General features: G+C 44.1%; 1 protein-coding gene across 1 annotated transcript in view; it reads left to right on the forward strand.

The window, feature by feature from the left end:
* The first annotated feature begins 1,384 nt into the window (after positions 1–1,384).
* Positions 1,385–24,689, forward strand: part of TRIM71 (tripartite motif containing 71) — a 56,635-nt gene continuing 33,330 nt past the window's right edge. The window contains 3 exon segments of the mRNA XM_039550170.1: positions 1,385–2,133; positions 2,136–2,417; positions 2,419–2,490. Coding sequence (XP_039406104.1) covers positions 1,600–2,133; positions 2,136–2,417; positions 2,419–2,490 — 888 coding nt within the window. The 5' untranslated portion in view covers positions 1,385–1,599.

Below are 24,689 nucleotides of genomic sequence, written 5' to 3' on the forward strand. Positions count from 1 at the left end.
CCGGATCCCACGCCGCCTGGGACGGTGCTGCTGCATCAGTGAGTAATTCCTGCTAATTCACCCCCCGGGGCCGGTGGGCTCCGGCTCGGCAGATCGCGGGGGAGGCGGGCGTTTTGGTTATCGCTGCTTTCCCCCCCTCGCCCCTCCTCTCGCCTCTTCTCCGGGTTTTATATTATTTTTGTTTTCTCAATAAAACACCACGCGAAGAGGCGAGATGACAAAGGAAATGTGATCCTAGGCGCTGCAGGGGCTCAGAGCGAGCGAGAACCGGAGAGGAGGAGGAGGAGGGGGCGAGCGTAGCGCTCTCGGATAGCATTGCACAGCGGCTCCAATTTGTGCGAGCGAATATAATACACCCTCCATGAATAATTCAGGGCGGCCGGCGGGGACCTGCCGCTGCTCCTCTGCCCGGCCGCCGCAGCCTCTGCGAGCCGCGCCGAGCCCCGCGGCACTGACCGGCAGCAGCCGCCCGAGCCGCCGGGTACCGCGTGTGGCGGGGCTGCTGCGGGCTCGGCGCTGCCCTCCGCGGGAAGCCCCGCGTAAAGGAAGGCGTCCGGCGGGAGTCGGGACTCGGAGAGGCGAGAGAGAGGACTGCCCTTCTTGGCCGCCCTCGGAGCCCTTTTATTCTTCCCATCTCCTCCTTCTCCTCCGCGTCCCGCCAGCGTGAGTCTCTGCCGGTGGGGTGGGCACCAACGCCGCCCTCCATCCCCACCCCCCCAGTCATGCGGTGGTGGAGCAGGCGTCGGCGGGGGAAGACTGGAGCCGGAGAAGTCTGCCTGGCCACTGTGTTTCAGTGCCTCTCTCTCTCCTAGAGCTGCTCTGGATTGCAAAAGTGGAGGGGGGAACTGAAACGAAATTTCCCCTTCCCCCCCGACAAGCACAGGTTTAAAGGAAAAGAGGAAAAAACCCAACGCCCCAAGAAGAAAGAGCGAAACTTGAGTTAAGCCCCTGCTGCCCCCCACCCGCCCGGCCGAGAGGGACTTGCACTGCCGCCCCGACCCGGTTCTACGGCCGTGGGAAACCGGAGCCGAGCCCCCGCGGACGGAGTTCGGTCCCCGCTGGATGCGGCGGGGATCGGGCGGTCGGCGCCCATGCACTTTCCGTTTAGGAAGAAGACAAGTAACCAAACCACGTTGTCAAACTGCTGACCCGAGGGGGAGATGAGAAGACTGTGTGAGGTATTGACCGATCCGAGAATCGATGCAATTTGTCTAATGCAACGGGGGATCGGGGGTTAAGTACATGAGAGGGAAGAGAGGATCCATTTGCTGAGGGAGAACGGGACAGCTACACCTTGATACCAAAAATACTCCCCCCTCCCCGCAGCAGCCAGCCCGGCAGCAGCGAGGTACGAGAGGACCCAGCTCCCTGCAGACCGCCGGATCGATGACACCGTATTTGCAAAACCGGCCCATCGATCCCACTTGGCAAAACGACTGATCGATGCCAGCTTGCTCGTAAGCTGCTCGCAGAACTACCTTCTCCCCGCGCCTCTGTTTTTCCGCCCACCCTTTTTTTTTTTTTTTTTTTAATTGGTTTTTTTTTTGAGGAAGGAGAGACACGTTTTTGCCCCCCATCGGGGAGTCAGGCCCGTCGCAAATGGCTTCGTTTCCCGAGTCCGACTTCCAGATCTGCCCGCTGTGCAAGGAGATGTGCGGCTCGCCGGCTCCCCTCTCGTCCAATTCCTCCACCTCCTCGTCCTCCTCGCAGACCTCCAGCTCCTCCGGGGGTGGCGGCGGCTCCTCCTGCGGGGGCCCCGCCGCGGCGGCTCCACGTCTGCCCTGCCTGCACGCCTTCTGCCGCCAGTGCCTGGAGGCGCAGCGGCACCCCGGCGCGGGGGACGCGCTCAAGCTGCGCTGCCCCATCTGCGACCAGAAGGTGGTGATCTCGGAGCCCTCGGGCATGGACGCGCTGCCCTCCTCCAACTTCCTCCTCAGCAACCTGCTGGACGTCGTCGTCGTGGCCGCCGCCGCCGACGAGCAGAAGAACGGCCGCGCCGCCGGGGCCGGCCCCGCCGCGGGCTCGAGCGCTGGCGGGGGCGGCGGCGGCGGCGGCAACAACCGGCACCACGGCCGCCCGCCGCCGGGGCCGCCCGCGCCGCCGGCTCCTCGCCCGCCGCCGCAGCCTCGGCCGCGCCCTCCTCGACGTCGTCGTCGTCCTCCTCGGGCGGCGGCGGCGGCTCGGCGGCGCTCCTGCTGCGGCGGCCCCACAGCCGGCAGGGCGAGCCCCGCTGCAGCTCCTGCGACGAGGGCAACGCCGCCAGCTCCCGCTGCCTCGACTGCCAGGAGCACCTGTGCGACAACTGCGTGCGGGCGCACCAGCGCGTCCGCCTCACCAAGGACCACTTCATCGAGCGCTTCGCCGCCGGCTCCGCCGCCGCCGGTCCCGCCGCGCCGCTCGCCCTCAGCCCGCCCTACCCCCGCCTCGCCGTACAACATCCTCTCCGTCTTCCCCGACCGGGCCAGCTACTGCCAGCACCACGACGACGAGGTGAGCGCGGTGCGCGGCGAGGGAGGGAGGGAAGGGGCGGCCGCGCTCCCGCCCCTGGCCGGCGCCAGAGGGCCCCCGCCCGCATCGCCGGGGACCGGCCGCGGCGCTTCTGCCGCCCCGCGGGGCTGGGGACGGGGGGCAGGGCCGGTGCGGGGCGCGGGAGCCGCTGGCACACCAGGGGAGGGCGTGCGGCGAGGCGCCGCCGCCCGGGAGGAGGAGGAGGAGGAGGAGGAGGAGGAGGTGAGCCGGGGGCCCTTCCGCGAGGTGCGGGACACGCTGTCCCGGAGGCGGCTGGCGGAGCCCCGGTCTGCCCGTGAGCGGGTTGTAGTGGGGGCATTGGGCTGCTGCGGGCGCTGTGCCCCTCAGAGGGAGCTCCTCGGGCTCGTGGAGATGCAAGAGAAAAAGGTTTGGGGCCCCCCAGAGCCCCAATGCTGAGTTAAACTGTTTTGTGGAGTCTTTGTACAGCCGTGTTCGGTGTGTAACCCACTAGAGAAAGAAAAACGAATAAATAGGGAAGGAAGATAACTGTGTTGAGAAAAGGACACCTTTTTGATTATTTATTTATAAATAAATAAAAGGTAGCAAAAAAGTTAGGAGATATATTCACGCTTGCATATGCCAGCTACATCTCCTGCCCTTGGTCAACATTTTGTCTACTTCTGTGGTGGCAAACATCTACTGATGCAAAAACAGGAACTTGCTTTATGTGGTGTTAATTTAAAACGCTTTGGCTTTGCAAGTTTTGATTCTGGTGACCCTAAGTATTGTTTCATAGATCTTAAGAGGCAGTGGCTTCTTCAAAATGTACTGAAAGTGTCTTAAGTTTCACTGGGATAGTTTCTTGCTGTGATAGTTTGAAACTTGATTTTTCGTTTGAAGCTGGAAAATGGCGATCTGCTGACTTTCCCCTTTTGCTCTGGGGGTCAGCGCAGGGGGATTTTGCTGGAATTTTCCAACCAGCGTTGGAGGTAGTTTCCTCCCAGGATGAAATTGGACAGCACAACAAGGGGCTTCAGGGAAAACCTGCCTGAGGACAGGGGTAGTACAAGAGTTTCCTGTGGGATGCTTGCTTAACTGATACATGAAGGCATTTAGCCTAGGGAAATGTGGTGATGCCTTCAGTTTTCAGGGACGCTTTTTCGATCTCCTCTCATGTTGTTATAGCTATGAAATAGTTCCAGAAAGGTCAGGTTTTGTGTTTCTTGAAGTTGCTAGTGTCAGAGGACAGAATGTATGAATTCTGTGGAAAAAGAAAGACCTTAAAATGACATTTGGGAGACATGAAGTGTGCTTGAGGAACAATCAAGTTTTTAACAAAAAAACCCAAACCAACCCAGAAACGTTATGGCAGCTGGGCTGTTTACAGCTCTTTGTGGTATCTCGGTATCTCCCTAAGAGTGGGCTTCCTAAAGCACACGTGTAATACTGAATGCTAGACTGAAATAAGGCATGATGTTCTTAAGACGCTAAAAAAAGCCATCTTTCTGCATTCATTTTGGAGTATAACTTTGGTCTTGTGGTACAGGCTAGAAAGCTTCTAGTTTTTGTGTTCTCAGTAGGGCGAGTGGTTTTACACACTTCTTTTTGAAGTGTGTAAAATAAAACAGTTGAGGGCTTTTGGCCATAGCATAGAATATCCAGCTTCTAATGTGATATATTCTCCATCATTTAGTAAAAGAGTAGCTGGGATAGGAGCTCCAAGGTATTTTGTGGACTTAAAAGTTTAAATTGCAAGTGGAACAAAGGTATTCTAGCCTTGCTTAAAGTGTACAGCTTTTCTAGAAGTAACTTCTGAAAAAGCTTAATTTATTTTACATAAATAATTTTACTTTCAACAGTGTACTCTGAAAAGAGTACACCTCTTAAAGGATTGGGTTTGGGTGTTCCTGTATCCTGTAGACCTAGAAATTGTTTTAAAACAAGTAAGCATTTTCAAGCCTTCAGCTCCTGTTGAGAAAGGCTTTTATTCTGCAAATTAATGATCTACTACTGTTCTTGATTAGTGCATTTTGGTGGCTCCTTAATGCAGTTGTGCCTGATCAGTATTTGCAAGTATTTATTATTCACTCAAGGGGAATTGTTTGGGAGAGACTGACTGTTAGGAACAGTTTATCCTGTAAATCTTTCTTGCTTTGGCTAAAAATATGGGTGAGGTGTACAAGTTTTTTTCTGAGAAAGGGTGGCTGCAAAACTGTGAGGGTTATTGCTTGTTTAAGAATGCTATTTACAGCCTCATAAAAGGCACGATAATAGAAAGGCAGCCTTCCAGGAGAGTACTTAGTGCATCACTTAAGTACTTTGTTTGGCTAATAGTGTAAAAACAAACCTAAAATGCAAGGCAGGAATGGTAGCCGTAATATTAGCAGTTAAAAACTCTGGTTCTGCTCAGTATGTGAGAAAAGCTGGTGAGCAGGATATTCCCTCAGATTAATTCATGCAGGCATAGGCAGATCTCATCTGTAAGCTGCTGGAAGAGTAGTTCTCTTAAATGCAGAGTTCTCCTTTGCCAGGGTATGTCCTCCTCACCTTGTTTGAGATCAGTTATAAGGAGTTTGACCCCATCTCTGAGGGTTTTCTGCACAAAAGTTGCTGGTTCCCTTATTCTGTGCCTCCTTGCCTAGAACATGATGCTCCTGTCCTAATATTGCTACTCATTTGTTACCTTTGGTCCTGTTCCTCTCTGGTGTTTCCGTCCCTCCTTCTGGGAATCACTGTCCATTCCCCATAATTTTTCCTCATTCCACCTCCGTTTTGAGACTCCCTCGAGTGAGAAGGGAAATAGCACCGTGGGTGGTTACTTACTGGGTGTTCCAAGTCTCAAAACAAGACTACACATACACATTTGCCAGACAAGATCAGTGTAGTTGCTCATCCTCTTAATGCAGAGAAATGCAGATTTCAGCTCTTAACTGGGATGTCTGGCATAGTGTCTTTTTAGTCGAGATGGTTCTGGTCTCAGTTGAGCTGTTGACTCTGGTTGTGTGCTATGAGTATGTAGCAGTCTCTGTAACAGAGAATATTGACTGTTACAATAGTGGCAAACATTAAAGAGAACCCCGAACACTGCTTTTAGGGCAGCAATGCCTGCAGATACTACAGTGATGCATGAAAGAAAGTGAATAAAAGTGTTGGGGGGGGTGGGGGAGGGAGCAAAAGCCAATTCTTTGTCACAGAGCTGCTGTTGAAACCCAGTCTGGTGGTTTACCACTGGGAACCTCACAGTCTGATGTAAAATGCTATCATGGCAGCAGGGGAAATGCTTAATCTCAGATGTTTCAAAGCATTCTACAAAAGTAAAGGTGTTGCAACCCTGATAATTTTCTTTTGTCTGGCAGTGTTTGTTGTATGGACAGAACTATCAATGCTACTGTAGCAACTAGATGTTATTACTATAAAATCAACTAGAATAGGACTTGAAAAAGATTTTACTTTAGTTTTACCCATAATTAAATCAAATATCCTACCTGATATGTTAATGTGTTCTTGATTCTTTCATGTGACTGAAAGAGCACCTCTATTTTTCTTTTCTTGGAAGTCTTAATAGTCTGCGAACGAAACCACGCTCTTAGAAAATGTTGGAACAGCTATAGGACACTTGGCTTGTACTGATAAACTCTCTGGATTCAAGTGAGTTTGCAGAAAGTGGAAAATGCCACAAGTTGCAAGTTAAATAACTGGGGTTTCATTTATGCCAGAGCTCAGCTGCTGTGTGCTTTAATATCATTTCATGATAACAGTGGCGGATGGTCCAAACACTTCAATAACAGACTTCTAACACTTTCTAGGGAAAGTGTGGAGTTGCCAAATTCAGTCATCTTAACAGTGTGTGACCCTTCTAGTTCTCATATTGCTCTACAGATTCCATTTTAGGAGTGGTTCATGGACTACCAAAACATACAAGACAAAACCCTGTAGCGCCACAGCTCCCTCCATTGCAAGAAAGGATTTTAAAGGTCTTTCTCCCTTGCCCTTAGACACACTGTTCCTTCATTTTCCTTGCATCAGTTCTGTCTTTGGTCAGGTTCTTAACTGATCAGATTACTTTACAAACTCCGAAGTTTTTTGCCATTTTCAGTGAGTTGCAGTGGTTCATGGGGCTATTGGAGCCCCATGGAGACTCAGTAAAATTAGATTGCTATGTTGAGTTCTGGGGCTGCATATATTCCTGTATTTCTTATCTTTTTAGATTACAAATAAAATGCATTCCTTCTTACTGTTACAGACTGTAAAAAATGCAATTTTTGGAGGATTGTGCATGTATAGGGGAAAACATTCAACTGCATATCTGTCAGTTGAACTGAAAGCTACTTATCTGGTACCTTGGCTAAATTTGCTGATTGAATTTGTCTAAGCTACTCTAATGTAGGGTAAAGCTGTGGTTTCACAATAGGGAGCAAGCTGTCTTAACATCTCACGGCTACTCAGAATAGGGGATCTCACTTCCTCTTCTGTTCTCACCAGGCTAGGCTGTGTGCACTCAGGAGATGCTTCTGTGAGCCAATTTAACTCACTTAACATGACAGAAAACTTTTTTCCCCTTTTCTACCACTGGTAAAAGTTTATTTTAACTGCAGGCTGAACTGGTATGAGGGGAGAGGAGGAATAGAGTCCTTAGACAGGAATGGTAGGTTAAACGGGGTTGCTTTTGTGTAATGGCTTTCCATACTGCCAAATGCTGAGCTTTGCTCCGAGGTGCTCCCAGTGCCATCCACCCACACGTCTCGCCAAAGCACTTGGCTGATGCAGAGGGAGTATGCCTGTGTTCCCAGTTCCAGTTCTCCACCTCTTGCTCAAGGGTTATTTATGTGAAACTGCAGTGTGTGATACAGGCTCTTGCTGTTTCTCTTTCTAATGATTAAGGGTTTTGCCGCCTAACAAAATGATTAAGGATTTTAAGAGTGCATCCTGAGGCAGTCATCTTAAAATGTGATCCTTGTGCACAAGATAGAGAAATTCGTATTTCCAGGGTATGTAAGAAACTGCATGTAGTTCTTTGTACTCATGCAGCCTTCATTTACCATACTTACTGTGTCTTTTCTGATGTCAAATGCACATAATACAGGTGCCCATCTGAAGGCAGTGCTTCAGATTAGGTTACTGACAGTTGTGTTTTCCTTTTTAATTTTTTCCTGATGAAGAAAGCAGGGTAGTGAGTTATTTTGTTCATATGTGATTTATGGAATGTGGATTTAACATCCTTAGGATGATAAGGGATTGGAATAATCTCTAAATTCACAATATTTTTAAATTTACAAATACTGTTCAGCTATCAGCTGTTAAACCTCTTGGATTACCCTGCCTTACCTTCCCTTTAGATGCCTCCATCACATCTGTAGGTCCTGGCTCTTCCCTGCATGCAGAAGTCTTTTTATTTAACTCCTTCTCTTTAGTAAGAGAATGAAAACTTTGGGTTTTAAAACAGCTTTGATACCATACTGGACAGAATCCAAACCCCCCCTGCTGTGCTGTGACTGGTGTTGAAACCCACTCAACATTTTAGGGTAAACGCAGCAAAGTTGTCAGGTTTTTCTCCTGGTGATAATGATATTGTTACACTACTGGCTTAATTAAACATGACTTCAGACAATTTCCAGTGAGTAAAAACTGGAAGAAGCAGAAATGCCTTGGATGTTCAGGCACCTTTCATGGACTATTTTTACTGAGAGCATGTATTTGTAAAACCAAGAGTGTTGCTGTATGTAAGGATATTAATGCTTGCAGGCTGCAGCATAGACCTCTGAGGTTAATAGTGACTTTTTCTGAGAACGTACAACTGGAGATGTGCATACAATAAATAGGCATGAAACTAGTCTACTGTATACCTGTAATTTTTTAATTACAGTTTTGTTTAAAAGTGATTTCTTGAAGCATCTTGTAAATGGGAGAGAAGGTCTAGCTGAATTTTTGCTTCCATTTAGTGATGAAATCTTGCATCTCATGTGTAGCAGTTTTTCCTTTCAGCTAAATCTTCAGAGCATGTAAACATGCTTTCTAGACCATGCTTCCTTAAAGGAAAACTACTTAGTTCCTCTGTTTTAAAGTAGAGGAGGTATCATTCCTCTTTCAATACTGTCTTGACCCAGTCTCTTCCTAGTTTTCCTCCCATACTCCCTTCCTTCCTGCAAAGTTGTTGGTGTCTTTCCATGAGACAAAGAATCATGATGTGTTGAGGGCATAGATCTTAAGCTGCATGAACAATGCACTGAATGCAAGACCAATGTTACCACAGATAAGATTTCACAGAAGAGGTTTATTGTCTTCAGCTGTAATCCACTTTCAGTAGAGCAGTTACAAATATAATCTTGGATCATAATTACATAGTACATAATTTTTACTAATGCTTTTAACCTATCATTTGAAGTCTTAAATTAAAGTGTGGAAATACTGGATGGGAATGGGACTGGCTACTGCTTGGCAATTCAAGTACTGGTTAATGTAAGGAATGGATGTCCCTGATCCTAAAATATATTAGGCATATTGACTTTGTTTCAGCTGTTCTCCTCACAGGCTCAGCTGCAGCTCCTTCCCTGGGTTGTCTTCTCCTTTCCCTGGCTGTGCTTGAAGAAGGGCTCTGTGGGTGGGATGGGTTTGGTCCTTGTAACAAATTAAGCTTGTGCATCCAAATCAAGTCACAGAAATGGAAGAAAACCCTGTTAAGGAATTGGAGCAATACTATCTGCCAACTTCTACCTTGAGTACAAAACCTTCTTTACTATGTAATGTCACCTCAGACATTATTTTATCTTTGCCCTAACATCTTAAAGAAGAGAAATTTTATGTGGCTAAGACAGTAGTGTGCTTCTTTTCTAAAGTTCTTTTGACTCTAAGCTACTTGTTTCTTCCTCTGCTATCAACCCTCAACAAAATAAATTCTTTTCAGGTTTAGAGTCCATAGCTGCTAATCTTTTTTTAGCAACTAAAAATGTTGGCCCGCTTTGAATGCTCTAGCTGTATAGCACAGTATGAAAAGGAATAAAACGCAGTACTCACGGATGAGGCTCATGAATATATGTTCTGTGTTGCTCAGGCATCTTGGATATGTGTGCAATACTGACACAAGAATTAATTCATAGTTACATGTTAAGCTCTAAGAAATAAGAGCTCCATTCCTGTTATTTCTCTTGAGTGTGTAATACGCATTTCTAAAACCCCAGATGGTGAACTTGTTGGATAGGATGATGACTAGTTAGCAGTTTCCTTCATATGTGGTTGAAATATTTTTGAAGTGACTAAGACTTGAACTGGAAACTTCAAATGCTTATTGTTTTATGGTTCTGCATGCTTTGTGCTGTATGCCTCTGCACTGGTGCTGACTTGGAGAAAATGGATTACCTCCCAGGAGCAGGGAAGTGACTTGAGACAAGCTCTAAACCTGTTGGGCTGGCAATGGGTGCAAGTCACTTTTCAGAGTTGAACACTTAAAATTCTGGGGACTCTGAGGTGTGCCTTGACTGCTATAGAGGAAATGATCTCTACTGAAGAAACACGTGAATTGTCTTAAATTCATCTCTGAAGTGGACAGATTAACCCAACCAAAGGCTACTGCTGTCACCTCAGCAGGTATGTTTTACTCCTGTTTGTTACTACAGTATTATCTCCAAAGATCACACAAGCAATCACCGAGGCTGCTCTCGTACCAGTGCTTTCCAGGAATGTGAGAATAGCAAATGCTCTGAATTTGTGTTGTGGGGAAGAAGGGTTCTTTAGTGAGCTAAAGGTAATAGCTAAACTTGTGTTGTATCATTTTCACTCTAATGTTGGTTAGTCTCCATGCATAACCAAAATATTTAAAGGTGTTCCGTCAAGTTTGCTAAACCTTATCTTTTTCAGTTGTTCGTTTGTATTACATGCCCACCCCATACATTTTGTGGCTAGTCAGTGTTGTTATAGACTACCATCTACTGTAAATACTTTCTTTTGCTGGGCAAGGTATTGTGAATGTGCAGAGCTACCAAACGCTGTGTTTGTCTGGATTAAAAGGCTGGCAGGGATCTCAAATTCAGTAATCAAACTTCAGCAGGATTCTCGGATGGTAGTACTGGAGCTTGTTATTGTATCTTCTCCATGTCCCATGTTGTCTTGGGTTTTGTGGATTCTCTTTGAATGTGTAGGTACTTGCTGTCCAGAGTGGCTGACATATGCTAAAAAACTAATTTTATACAGCCTTTTGTTCAGCTCCTCTTGGTTAACAAAAGGCAAACTATTATTTAGGGTAAAATGTCAGCTATCAAACTTCAAATCCTCCCCTTTTCCCTCCCTCTTCACTTCAGTGGTTCTTTTTACTCAGCTATTCACACTGTCATCTTATTGTAGAAAATAAAAATCCCTAGCCTTAAATATTGGGTGCAGGCAAAGCTTGAAAGCTGTCTGCATTATGGATGCCCTTAAGCTTTGTAATCCAACCTGGTGCTGCATCAGGGAGTAGAGAAATGCTGCTGTCTTGTGTCAGGGTTGGTAGTGTGCTCTGTGAATCACCAGTGAGTGAGTCAGTACTGGTTGCCTGACAAGGTTACTATTGCTGGTCTTCTGTAACCTTGAATAATGCCATGTCAGGTGGTGGAGGGTGTAAGGGAATGTGATCAGGTAGCTCCTGGGGTCTTGCTGCTGCTGTGTCTTGCTGTGCTTTGGAAGTCAACTATATAGTTCCTGGATGTTTTAGTAAGTGCATGTATCTGTGAGGCAAAGTGGGTCTGTTACTTTGAGTAAGAACTTTCTTAGGGCATGGAAAGAAGGAGCATCATGCCTCCAAGCCTTCTTTTTTCCCTTTAAAAGCAGGGCTGGTAAAGGGTTAAATTCCAGCCCCCTGCAGCACACCCCGCCCCCACCGCTATATATGGTGTGCCCAAAGGCACTGGAGATTTAATACATTGAAGTTGGAGCGTGAAGGGGGTCTGCAGCCTGCTAGACAAAGTCACTCAAATTTCAAGAATACTTGATCCATACAAGGATGTTACTTGAGAAAGGCATGGCTTTTCTGTTAAGAAACCGGTTGCCGAATGAGCCGGCTGAGTGTCCCAAACACGGCTTTTGTGGCTAGATGAGCAAATTGGAAACCAGATTTTCTTTAATTGATGACTGATCAGCAAGCCAGCTAAAGTGGTTGTGAGAACCAAACAGTCTCCCTTCAGAGAAGTGGTTATTTGTAGGGGAAAATGAAAATGGTTGTTTCTCCCACTGAAGTGCTTGCAAGTTGTGGACATTATTGTGCAGATAATGATACAAAAGAGCTTAGTTGAATTGAATACTAGACTAAAATAATGGAAAATAATTTCCCCAGGCTAGTTACTGGAGAAGCAGCTACAGTGTTGCAACTGTGTCCCAATAGGATATATTTGGTGTTAACTTTTGTTAAAAGGCTTTTAAATGGATGGGCAGATATTTCGGGAAGAAAGGAGGGACAGTTTATGGAAGAAAAAAAGACAAAATTATTATAATAAAAAAATTGGTACTGGAAAGATCAGGCAGTGGTCTGGAGTGGATTCTACCCTGAAAGAAATAACAACCAAACTAGCAACAATAACAAAACATCAGGGAATTGGAAAGGATGAAGTACAAAAGAATTCCTAGAACACTGAGGTCCCAGTCTTTCTAGTGCTGCTCTTGTATGTACTAAGATGGTAATGGGAGTAAAATTTAATATGCTCCTTGCTTCTTCCCCTCTTGTACTTAATATAATTTTCAGTGAGGGGGTGGATGTAATAATCCCTGCCTCCCCCAATATCATGAAAGCATTGATAAGATTAGAATTAAGAATTGGATTAGAGTTATAAATGGTGGCTGTTGACAGAGTTCCAAAAGGTACTACATGCCCTTTCTTAGCATGAAAGTGCTGGTTTTTTTCTCTGTTCTAGACAACATGTATTCTAATTGACAATATTTCATGGTAGCTCTTGCTCTCTTCTAGCATTACTAATTTTTTCAAGGGCTCTGAGCTTCTTGCTAGATAACTAATGTATGGCCCTTGAGCTTTCTGCCCATGAAGCATGAATTACCCTGAGTGGTGGTTGGTGGGACAGTTCATAGGGAGGTTCATAGCAGGAAATCTAAGTAGGCTGGGCTAAGTGGAAGCAAGGCTGAAGTGTCTTGAGCTGGCTTTTACTGCGTAGCTGGCAATTTGCTGGAGGGCTGTCCACTCCAAGCCTCCAGACACTCCTGAGAGGTGCTTTTTCTGTTTGTATGCACTTCCCAATGCATACAAATTTGATAAACTTCCTAAGTTTTAGACAGTTGTCTTGTCAAAGCAGACTTTATCTTCATGTTATTGCTTTTCTGGCAAAGGTGTTATTATCCCATCTTTGCATCTTGTCAAAAGTAGTTCATTATGTACCTCTGAATCTGAACTCTTCCTCAGTAGCAGCTGTGTCAAGTCAGCCCAATTTCTTTGTCCCTTACCAAAACAAGTGGTAAATCTCTAAGGCAATGTTCCTCTGAGCCTGAAGGGGTACATGGGGGCCCCTCATTCCAAGTGGCTTATTCTTCAAATAATATTTCCAGGGAGCAGTTGTACACCTTCATTGCATATATTGTTACATACTGGTACATGGTTAGTGCATGTTGATACCTTCTAGTAATAATTGAAAATTCTCTATGATTTAGGCAGCTACATCTTCTAGAGAACTACTAGAGAGATTTTGCTGGAAGTTCTGAAGCACTGCAGTTACAATTAATATAACGTGTACATTTCGTTTCCCCTTGTAGGAGACTTTGGCATTGACTTGGATATAGGTAAGGTCAGCATGTCTTTGCAAAGACTGGAGTAGTTGGATTCTGTGGCTGGCCACTTGAGCTTGTAGTGGCATACTTGGGCTTGGCTTAGATCCAGAGGCTCTTCTTTCACTGGAACGCTTCCTTGTCAGTCCTTTCCTGAGCCAGTGAAGCGAGTTCAAGTAGTACGTGATTACTGATAGTCTTTACTAGTGCTCCTATCTTGGTCTTTCAGCAATGATGCCAAAAAACTTTATACACTGAGAGAACAAATAGGAGAACCATAATTTAAAAGTGCAGGTGTTAACATGAGCTTACTTTCACAAACTGCAACAAAAAAAATCAACTTGAGCCATTTTTATAATTAATAGTTTCATTTTCATATCTCAGTCCTTAGATGCAAGCAATTAACTTATTTTTCTTTAAAGAGTACCATCATTTTTATAGTTGTAGAAGTTATTTAGGGTGTTAAACTACTTATAGCTTTATTTTAATTGGTTTCCAATTGCTTGTCTAGCTGCAGAACTTTGAGGAGGAGTTACTCAGCTGCCTCATTTGGCAACCAGTTTCTTAGAGTGAAGTCACACCTTTCAGTTAACATCCTTGTAAATACAATTCATAGCATTTTTATTCTGTATGTGATATCACTTCTGATACCTGTTCTTAATGCCAGCCTATGCCAGTCAGCAGAGAACAGGGGCTGCTAAGGAGCTTCAGCTGATGAAACTCCTCAATGGTGTGGACCAAAGATGTATGGAAGGTCCCTTTCTCTTGTCCAAACCTGTTCATCTCATTTCCTTCCTTAGCTCTGCCTTATACTTTGAAGTTGAATAACATGGATGCTTTGAAAGAATTTTTGGTGAAAGCCATAGTTGTGCATGTCATTATAAAGCATTCTTGTGACTAAGCATCTCTTAAATTTAAACAACTTTTAAATTGTTGTGTTTTTTGCTAGTGCAAGTCACAAGTGTTCATTCCTCGCAGTAATACACTTTATCTGTTGCCATTCATTTGCCTTCATTATATAGTGTCAGTGTGTGTATGTAAACATCATTTTTATATAGTATTTATGAGGGTTTGGCTAGCATAGTAAGACCAACTTATTTTCTCCTAAATGAAAGATAAATCTTGACAGTTAATCAATCTAGGAATAATGTATTGGACCAGTACCCTGTCAGAACTGCTGTTTTGTCTTCGCCAATGTTCAATACAACTGTTTCAGGAAAACAGAAAGAAAAGGTGTTTAGTATTTATTTTAGAGTAGCTGGTCTACAGTGTGTCCTTCTGCTTTAATTTTTAAATTATCACGGGGAAGCCTTGACAGTGTCCTGTCTTACATTATTTTAATATTAGTTTTCTAATATAAGTGACAGAAAAAATCATGGTCTCAACTGAAAATATCATACAATCCATGAAATTCAATATCATCTTGTCTACAGGAGAACATAGTATTTTCATCAATGTGTTTACTGTTTGAATTTTAAATTCATTTTAACACCATCCAGGGAGGAAGCATAAAAGGAAACACTTTTCACTAGCTAGGGGATAGATTGGAAAGAGGAAGTGTTGCATATCAAAACAAAGACCAAAATAAAAAATAGAATAGTGATACCTCCCAGCTGAGATTATTTTATGCTATCCAAATGTGCTATCAGCAGGTGAGAGACTCACTGACATGGAATGCTGTCTTGGGAAATCTTGTTTGTTTCATCCAGGTATTCCTCAGCATATGAGAACACAGTGTTAACCTTATTGCAGAATTCAGATAGATTTGTATATGGCTTATCTGGGGATGGAAAGCAAACAAACTACTTGGGATAATGAGTACCTCCCTCATTATAACTCTATCCTATTGTCACTTTTTTGCAGTTTATTCTTCCCTTTGAGAACAATTATCTCATTATATGTAGTGGCATATGATTTTACTCCAAAGCTTCCTGTTAATAATTTTCCTCAAGGTGTGTGTAAAGAAATAGTTGACACCTGTGTTAGTAGGTTCAGATTTTGGATGTAGATGGGCAGTTTTCCATTTGGCTCCTGTGGCAAAGATACTTTGACAGACAGCTATGTAAACGCTTGCTGAAGGAGGGAGGTAGTAAGGGGAAGTAATCAAAGGTGACTGACACAGCTCTAAATCTAGTAACTTGTTTTGGATGCACATACTCTAATAAAGTAGCACAAGTTTTTTGAGCAGCATGATGTGAAATGATATAAAATGCTACACTTATTATCGAAGAAAGGAAACTCCTCTTCAGAAACCCCTGTCTAACCCAGGAAAACCGTTGCTAGTCCTTCGCTAAGGAGCGAATGGCTGTTGTTGGAAGATACTTTCCTAGATCAGGAAGACTCAGAGTATCGTGGTGTGTGGGTTGTTTTTCCCCATTTCATGTATCTGTTTTTCTCCAGGCAGGGGAGACATTCCTGTCAAATACGTATGCCATGGCTCCTTTTCTGCTAAAACTAGGTGAAAATGCTTTCAGAATGAAAGAGCTTTGTAAATCAAAGTTTAAACAAACAAAAAGAAACAAAACCAGCCAAAACAAATTCTCAAAACACCCAGCTCTCATGCGGTCAAAGAAGCCACTTCTTGGAGTAAGCGGACTTGTTTCATGTTTGATCCCATATGGAGTTACGGAGGGAAACCATTCCTCGAGTGCTTTTGTTAAATAAAGCTGTTGCCATGAATTAAGCAACACTGCCCTGGAATGTTTCTGATCATGGTCTTGCAGAGCTTGTGACCTTTGCACTGAACATGTGAACTGAAACTTCATCTTCCAGTGTTCAATAACCATGTTAAAAATTCAGAGGTGAGGCAGTCTTGGGATTTCCTTAGGCTAGCTTAAATGCCAAGTGAAATTTAAGTACTGATTTATACAGTTACTCTTCCCTTTTTTTTTTTTTTTTGTGGTAAGTCTAAGCTACAATTTTTAATATAAATCTGAAAATTCTTACCAATTAAAAATACCTCCACGATTGCATAGACAATGTCTTAAAATGCTTTCATTTATAGGAGCCTACTAAAGCATTAGATACTGCCACCTTCTTGTCTAGATGCATTCAATTACTCTAATTAGAATGTTTGTAGTAGTATACTACTGCTTCTTAAGGCAATTGCTTTGACCAGTAACTGGTTGTAGTGCCTGCAGAGGATATTCAGTTTTAACTGGGCTGCAGCTGAAAGGGGGAGAGAAGCAGTTTAAAAACTTTGCCTCTTGCAGTCCATCACTTTGATGCCACTAGGCTTCCTACCCAAATAGAATGCTATAAACAATTAGTCTTTTTCCTGTTTACCAGATAGAAACACTGCCACCTCTTGGCTATGCAATATCCTGGCCTTTCTGAACAACCTTATTGTTTCTTGTGATGTTTTCTGGTGCAGTGTTTCTGAATAATTAGGAGGTGGTGTAGTGAAAGCCTTAATATACCATACTGTAGACTTGAGATTTTTATGGCAGCCCTAGTAATTGTGGATTCTACCCTGGAACAAAAACATGGAGTATTACTTGGTCAAGTGACTTTCAACTCTGACCCATTGCAGTATACATCCCTTAAAAATATACTAAGTTAAGGTAGACTTCTGCCCTTGCTAGATTAGCTGACCACACAATTTGGCAGCAGTGCTGGCATCTGAAAGTAATGTCTGGCACAAAAGGGATTCAGCCTTTGTGCCATTAAAAGGGACCGACAAAGTATTTTCTACTGATCTTTTTTTATTTGGTTTTGGTCAAAACTATGTTGATCAAATGCTGAATTTTGCATTTGGGGAAAAAGGCTGTGTTAGGTTCTGACAATGTTTCCAGTATCAGTTTTAGTGAAGCTGGCTTGAGGAGTAGTCTAAAATATTGCAGCTTCAGGATTCCCTATATTGTGGGGGGTTATAATAGTTAACCCTTAATTCCATAACACTTCCCAGTCAGGAGGGAAGTTATGCTTCTACCCGAAAGCCTTTTCTTGCTGTAACCAGCTTTGTCTTTTTCTATAAACATCCAGTGTTGTTTGTCTGGTTGTGCAGTGAACTTCATTCTCAAGAACAGGTACGGAAGGGTAACTTCTTCAACAGTTAACCTGCCACAAACTAAATGAGCCTTGAGGAACACCCCCAACGCTGGCTTTTACTCTAACAAGCCAGTCCAGTGAGTGCTGGGAAGAACTCCTACTTAAAACCTGCCCATGTGAGAGAGAAGTCTGATGTGCCATTTCTCAGAGAACTTTTCCTGTAGAGAATCCTGGTGCAAAGCAGTGACACCCATAGCCCAAAGAGCTGTAATACCAGTTAGTGCAATCCCCACCTCAAGCAGCAAGTTTTGGTGGAATGTGGAAACTTGAGAGAGACAAGGTGCTTACAGAACATGAGAGGACTTCAGTGGTTGAGTGGGATTGTCAGGATGCTAACAACATCCTGACTCCTATATTAGCAACGGGAATTAATTTCTTGACGTGTAACTTAAGCTCCATAATGGTGATAAAGGATCTGGGTTTCCAGCATCTGTTCATAAGTTGCAGCTCAAAACCCTTTCTCAAAGGTAGTCTCCTTCCTACACCCCCCTACCCCAGCACCTTCAGGTGTGGGGGTGGGAGGTCATGGTGGGGAAGCAGCTTTCCACTGTTGTATCCCTGTTCTGTGCACATCTCAAAAATGAGGCAGGTGTAAATCCAATTTCCTGTGAATGAACTTTCAAATATAACTTCTGACATGGTGTTTTGGAGTCTCTTGTGGGAGAGACTTTATAGAGAAGAACCTGAGTGACTGGCCTGAGAGAGAGAGTAATGAAGAGCCTGGCTTCCTCATCAGTAGGAGAGGAGGGGTGTCTGGGGTGCCAGTCAGTACTCCAGTGGCTCTTATTTCATACGAATAAACACCTTATTAAAAAAAAAGACACAAACTCTGGTATTACTGCAGTACAAAGTGGAAAATAAGCTGCAGAGCTTTAAAGGCCTTCTGTAGCCATAGCAAATAAAGCTTCACTGTGCAGGCTATATGCTTCCTTCTTGTAGATTTTAGTGAAGTAACAGAAAAGGGTGACAGTTACTATACAAGCTTTAAGCCTTCTTGTTTGGATTCATGAATCAAGGTTTAGAACTGCTGAAATGTCATTCTTGGATTTAAATGACAAGTAATTTGATAGTATGGAAGTTACTGAAATGTTTTTGTTTAGCAGAAAACCCTCTGTTGTGTTTAGTTTTGATGGCATACAGATTAAAGGTGTATTGTGCTGCTGCTATGGCATTAATGAAAATACTATTTAGTGCCTGTTTTTCAGCATCATTAGTGCAGAGTTAGTCACACTGTATAAGCAGTAGTGGTGGATTTTTAAAATGGAGGCCTGCTGAAGGGAGGAAGGATTGGCAAATATGATGTATCTAAAAATTACTGGAAAACAGTAATTTTCAGAAGTGTTTCTCTAGTGGCAGATTCATTAGGATAAAATGTTAACTGAATAGTTTTGGCTAATTTGTGATGAAAGTGAATAGAAATTTCAGAATTGCTCGCGGCTATTATGATGGCTAAGTATTTTGAATGGAAGAACAAAAACCTACCTTAAGGATTTTTTTCAGCCTTTTTGACAAAGCTTAAGAGTTTTTAACATCTCAAAACATGTTTGACCTCCCCACCCTTAAGCCATTTTGACACTCTTTACCATTGCATTTCAACAGGAAAGAAAGATCCTTTTTATAGCCAAATGGCTTCCTCCTTCTCTTCTGCCTCTTTTCCCCTCCATCCCCCACCCCAGAGAGCCTTTCTAGTGCTCAGGCTTCAGCTGCTGCCTGGATACTGGCTACATCTGTCTTGTTTAGATGGTCCTAAGAAAAAACAGCATTGACTGTGACCGGAGGGCCAACAACAAGATATGTTTCTTTTCAAATTTGAAAGGAAGCCCTGCACTTGCTTCTGCCTGTTTCTCTAAACTCTTTTTAAATCAATCATGGCTGGTGCTGGTAAATGCCTCCTCTCCCCTCCCTCCCTGAAATGGTCAAAATCCAAAACATTTGAAAAAAGTCTAACGAGTTAAATATGGTGGTGTTCACAAGGCTGATTCCCCTCATACAGCTTCTAGTTGGATAAAATAAACTCTTTATGGGCTCTTGCTTTGAGACAGCCATTGGGAAAAGTTTCAAAGAGAACAGTGTGACTCTAGGTGGAATTTGGAGGTTTGCAAGTCCATAAATACTTACACTGATGGCAGACTGAACTTTTGTACTTGCATTAAAAGGGACAGCATTAAAAACTGATTTTGGACCTAAGCAGTGCTTGATGTTTTGTGGTGAAAAAGATGGTGAATGTCAGGGAAAGAGGAGTAATTATGTGGGGCAGATGGAGGACTGAGTAGTTCCTATTTTGGGGGGACTCATCTGATACTTTTAGAGTGAAGGATTAAGGCTGGAACAATGACAGTCTTTGCCAGTCAAGAATGCAGTTACAAAAATGTGGGGTGGTGGTTCTGGTTTTTAAAGGTTCATCAGCTGGGTGGGGGGAAGCCATGCAACTTGATCCTGTTCATAAAATTCAGCCATAGCTGAAATGGATTTGCCGATGTGACAATATCTTGTTACACACAAAATAGGAGGAGACTGTGTTAGTGCATGAGAACATGCTGATGTTTTTGCATCACAACCTATGCGTGTCTGGCTGGAGGTGCTAACTTTTGGTTAGTAGTGCTTTTACCACCCCCCACACTGGAAAATGCATCTTTATAATGAACTGCAGGGAACAGAGGAGAAACAAATAGTAGAAGAAATTGCTCTTTTAAGAGTTCCTATTATCCCTTGATTAAATAATGGTTGCTACTACTTTTACTGGTTTAAGAACTTATTAGCCATTTCATTTTTAATAGGCTTATACTGCAGTGAATAGTTTTATGCATGAGCTCTATTTAATTGCTAGCTGTGATGTTTTTAGTCATGAAAATAAGTATATAAGAGATGCAACCTAAGTATTTGGCATGTTACTGGTGTGACTTGGGTGTCCAAGAACCCAGTCCTTTAACTTTTGTGAAAATGTTGCTAGAGTGAGATTTTCTGTTTCATTTCAGCATTTCCTCTGTAGTTAGTGCTTGAACTTTGGAATCCACTTTCCTGGCTTTTGTGTGGGGAGGCAGAGCAAAATGGATGTTTGCGCTGAACTCAGCACATGCTCTGAGCTTCAGATAACAATTATTTGGCTTTTTAACATCCTTGTGTTTGGCATGTTGAGCCAGCCGCACGGGGCTGTCCTGGGTATTCACACACAAGGAGCAGGTCAGCTCACTGGAGCTTTAATTTCCATTAACCTCGTGTTGCTGCAGACTGACTTACGGTTCTGTGCAGAGATGCATAGAACCTTATCCAGCTCTGAGGTGGCTTCAGCTTGTGCTCTGGAACAAAGATTCTGAAGTTTGGTTCTTAGATGTGTTGTAAGGACAGTCTCTACCTCAAAGCAGTCTCTCATGACACATGCTGCAGGATTTGGTGTAGAATGGGTAGCTTACTCCTAGAACAAAAGGAGTACTTTTAATATGTGTTTCCTTGTGAAAAGCTGGATCAAATAGGAAAATAGATTTGCAAAAAGTGAATTTAATAACTCTGACTCAATTTCTTCCAGTTTTGAGGGGGTAGATTTCAATTTAATTCACCGATTTAATAAAAATTAGTGGCCTGACATCTGTTGGCTCTCAGCAGACCTTAGAGAGGTCACAAACTGGTAGAGGCTGTGCCTGTGGGTTTAACAGTGTTGGCACAAGCTGACATGTACACTAGCTAGATTTTGTCTTCAGCCAAGAGAGCTGTGGAGACCTCTGAGTCCAAACACTCTCAGTAAGCTATAGCTTTGTTTTCAGACTTCTCTTGAGAGGTGTGGAGTTCCCTGTCTGAAACGACCTGCTAATGCCCAAAGACCTCCCTGATATGAAATTCATGTCCCATTTTACAGCCTGTGTCTTTCCCCTGCAGAAAAAATGGGGAGCTGGAGATTAATGTATTAATGATCAGCCCTTACTTTAATTTTCAATTTGCTAAAAGCTGAGGAATTTTTGAGTTTGTCATATCACGCTGTCAGGATTGGTCTCACTGCCAAAACCCCGCACTTGGCCCATACGTAGCTCTGTGTGCAGCCCTGTTCGTCTGGCATGAGGTGGGAGGATAAATATTCGCTGCACACAGGAGTAGTGTGCAACTGGGGGGAACACCGAGGGCATTAACAATACTCTGTCAGCGCTAATATGAATCTGCCATCACTGGAAGCTGAAATTTGGCCTCTCCAGCCTGGGCTGAATGCCTCCAGCTCCTCAAAATGGAGGCTGTTTGCTGATACAAAGGCAATCAGCGATGCTGCTGCTGTTGCCGGAGGGCGTTCCCTCCCCACCACTCAGCTCCTTCAGGCGCTGGTTCTGCAGTGGCCCCAGCGAGCGAAGGGCAACGCTGCTGCTGCTGCTGTGCCGGGGAGGAGGGGCACGCCGGCCCCTCTCCTCTCTGCCCGGCTCTTCCTGCCACTGCCTGGTACATCAGCACCAGCTTTTACACCTGTAGCTGTACTCCTGTCACTTTCCCAACATCAGCACAACAGGCTGTATTAGCGAACTGAGCTGACTGATGAGCAACTTAATCCTTTATAGACCATGGACAAGTTTTCAGGGTAGTCTTCAGATTGGTTCTGTGGTGGCACTACTTGGTGCTGATGCTTGCTTGTCTAAACTGGGAGGATGCTTGAAAGGGGGGTGGCTCTGGAAGAGGTGGGTTTGCTTGGGTCAGCCTTGAAGCCCTTGTGAAACCTCTACTGTGTATTTGTGAACTCAAGTCTGAGGTTGTACTGGGTGCTGCATCACAGAACAGATAAATGCTTCATGTAAGTTCAGAATCTTTTTGGAAGTAGAGCTGACTTCCCCTAACGGCATCCACAGTGCAGCCCTGGGGATTTGTGATTCTGCCTAAACTAGAGAAGTGGTGTGGGTTGGGATAATTACTGAAATTTGGAGTCTCTTCAGATTGAATAGCTTCTGTTCGATACCATGAGACCACAGTACTAAACCACTCTTTCTTGCAGTAAACCTTGAACCATGTGCACCTTCAAGTCCAAAGTATTGCCTGCAGTGAATTTCCTAGATTTTTTTCTTCAGCACCTTTAACTATACCACTAACAGAAGAGCAGTCTTTATCAGAAGAGACACTGGTCTACTGCATTAGTTGAACACAAAGTCAGTGTGAAATCTAATAGAGGGCTCTCGCCTTGTTCCTCAGTTTACCAAGGCCTTCTGTAAATACCAGCTTACAGTGGAGCTCTTTACACTTTGACTTGTTAAGTTGTAATCCTTTAGCTTTCAGATTTCCTGCTTGTGTCTGGCACCACAACTTTTCACCTGTCTTCTAATTCAGTACTTGGGGTTTTTTTTGAATGTGGCTTTAATGAACAAATATAACTTTGGGTAAAGGGAAGAATATTAATGTACAGTGTAACTGGGGCTTCTGTTCACTGTAAGGGTCTTTTGACCTGCTTATTAGTGGGGGCATTGTTCTGGTAAGCCATTCCAGGACCCATCCTGCCAGTCTTCTGCACAGGATTAATCATTTCCTCTTGACCTCCTGCTCTCTTTTCCTAACATGTTGCATTGATCAGAATCCTTAACTCGCAAGTTTGCTCCTGTTTTTTAAAGAACGGGAGGAAAAGGAGGGGGGAAGGAATGCAAAGAAATTAGATATAATGTCTGCTGTTAACATTCTTAGTAAGCTTTATTCCTTTTTTTTCCTGCTTGACTCCTCCCTTCTCCCAAGAAAAGAAATCCCTTCCTGAGATGTATTAGCTCCAGATCTCAAGCATCTTGAGTGCCTCTATTTCACTGGAATTACTTTTTTTGAGCATGCAACTTCCTGCAAGATCAGCTCTGCTTAGAAAGGTCACATTTAAAGCTTTACCTAGCTGAGGCTTTCAGCTACTGATCTACCAGATTAGAGCACTTTATTAATCTTTATCTGCAGTATTCCCATCATAGGTAAGGCAGCATCAAGAACACTGCATGTGACTCTTAATTTCCCTCTAGTTTTTTTTAATGCCAGCAGAGGGGAAGGTATTTATGGGATCATGTGGGGTACCTCCTAGTAGTGAAAGCTCCATGCTTGTCTTTACTGACAACATCTTTGTTATGCCTTTAAGGGAGCTGTTGACTTTAGGGTACAATGGTCTGCTGCCAGCCAGTCCCAGATTATATCAGTAACAGAAAGGAGGACTTGTTCTGTTCAAATCACCCACGGGCCCCTGTATTCCCCTACTACCGTTTGCTGGCAGCTGAGCCAGAGTTCACAGGAGTAGACCTCTCTAGACTTCAAATTTTACTTCTGCATGACCTAATTGTTCCAGCCCACTTGTGTCCAAGTGTGGTCTGGTTTTGAGAAGGCTGCTGCAGCTTGTGCTTCCTTTTCTAAGGTGTTAACAGCAGCTCCAAGGGAGAGAGTTAAGCTGAAGAAAGGCAATGGGATAAAAGCAGAGGTCTGTTTCCTGTTCTCACAGAACCTCTTTCTGTGAGGCTGTATGTCAGAGGTAGTCTTCCACTCCTAGCCCTTGCTTAAGACTTCATCTCCTGGAAATAAATCATTTAACCTGCCTTGTATCTCTGAACAGTGATGCTGGCTGATAAGCTGTTCTAGGTGCAATGGCCTTGCTCAGATTAGAGGAATGCTAGATGTCTGTACCCATTCCCAGGAGTACTTTGTGCTACTCTGGGCTACCTGGGGATTCATCTTTGTATGTGGAGTGGCTCCAAAGGGCACTGAGCCGTGTGACTGACATGCACAGATTACTTAATAGCAGAAATGGCAAAGCTAGAAGTAGACCACGAGCTGGAAATTAAAACTGGGTATAGTTGTCCTATCAAAAGCGAACTGATTGGAAGCTCTAGTGGCAAATTAATAGTCCTGTAGAGTGAGAGATCTGACTTAGCCCATCCACCAAGCCCATGGCATGTGAGCATGAGACACAATAGCCCTTTGTTCCTGAAGCTGTGGGAATTACTAGATTTTGTTAACTGCTGGTTTTGGAGGAATCTCCAAATTCCATTTTGTTTCCTGCCCTGAGGTAGAGTTGTGGGACTGTAACAAAACTGTGATGGCTAGTAATGTCGTCTTACTTCCCAGAGATGTGTGTTAGGAGCAAGCAAAAAGGCCACATCACAAACCAGCATTTTGTTACTTTGTGTGTGTCCCAAAGAAATTGGGGGCAAGAATTCAGAGATAATAGAGGATACCTCCTAGTAGAGAAAGCTCCATGTTAGTCTTTACTGGCATCATTTTTGCAATGTTGTTAGGCAAGGCCTTTCACAAGAACACCTCTGTGGAGGTGGAAGTGGGCCTATTGTCTGCTTGGTAATAGAGCAAAACAAATCACCTGCACTGAAGGCAGGTTCAAGCTGATAGCTCTGGCACTATGCAGGGGAGGGCTGGGGCTGGGTGGAGGGAGCCGCGCATTCTTCCTGCTTCTCCTCTCAGAAGATCCTGTGGGGTGGGGGGGGGTGCTTTCAGCCATGCCCAAGACC

Source organism: Corvus cornix, chromosome 2, assembly GCF_000738735.6.
Source record: "Corvus cornix cornix isolate S_Up_H32 chromosome 2, ASM73873v5, whole genome shotgun sequence".
NCBI lineage: Eukaryota > Metazoa > Chordata > Aves > Passeriformes > Corvidae > Corvus > Corvus cornix.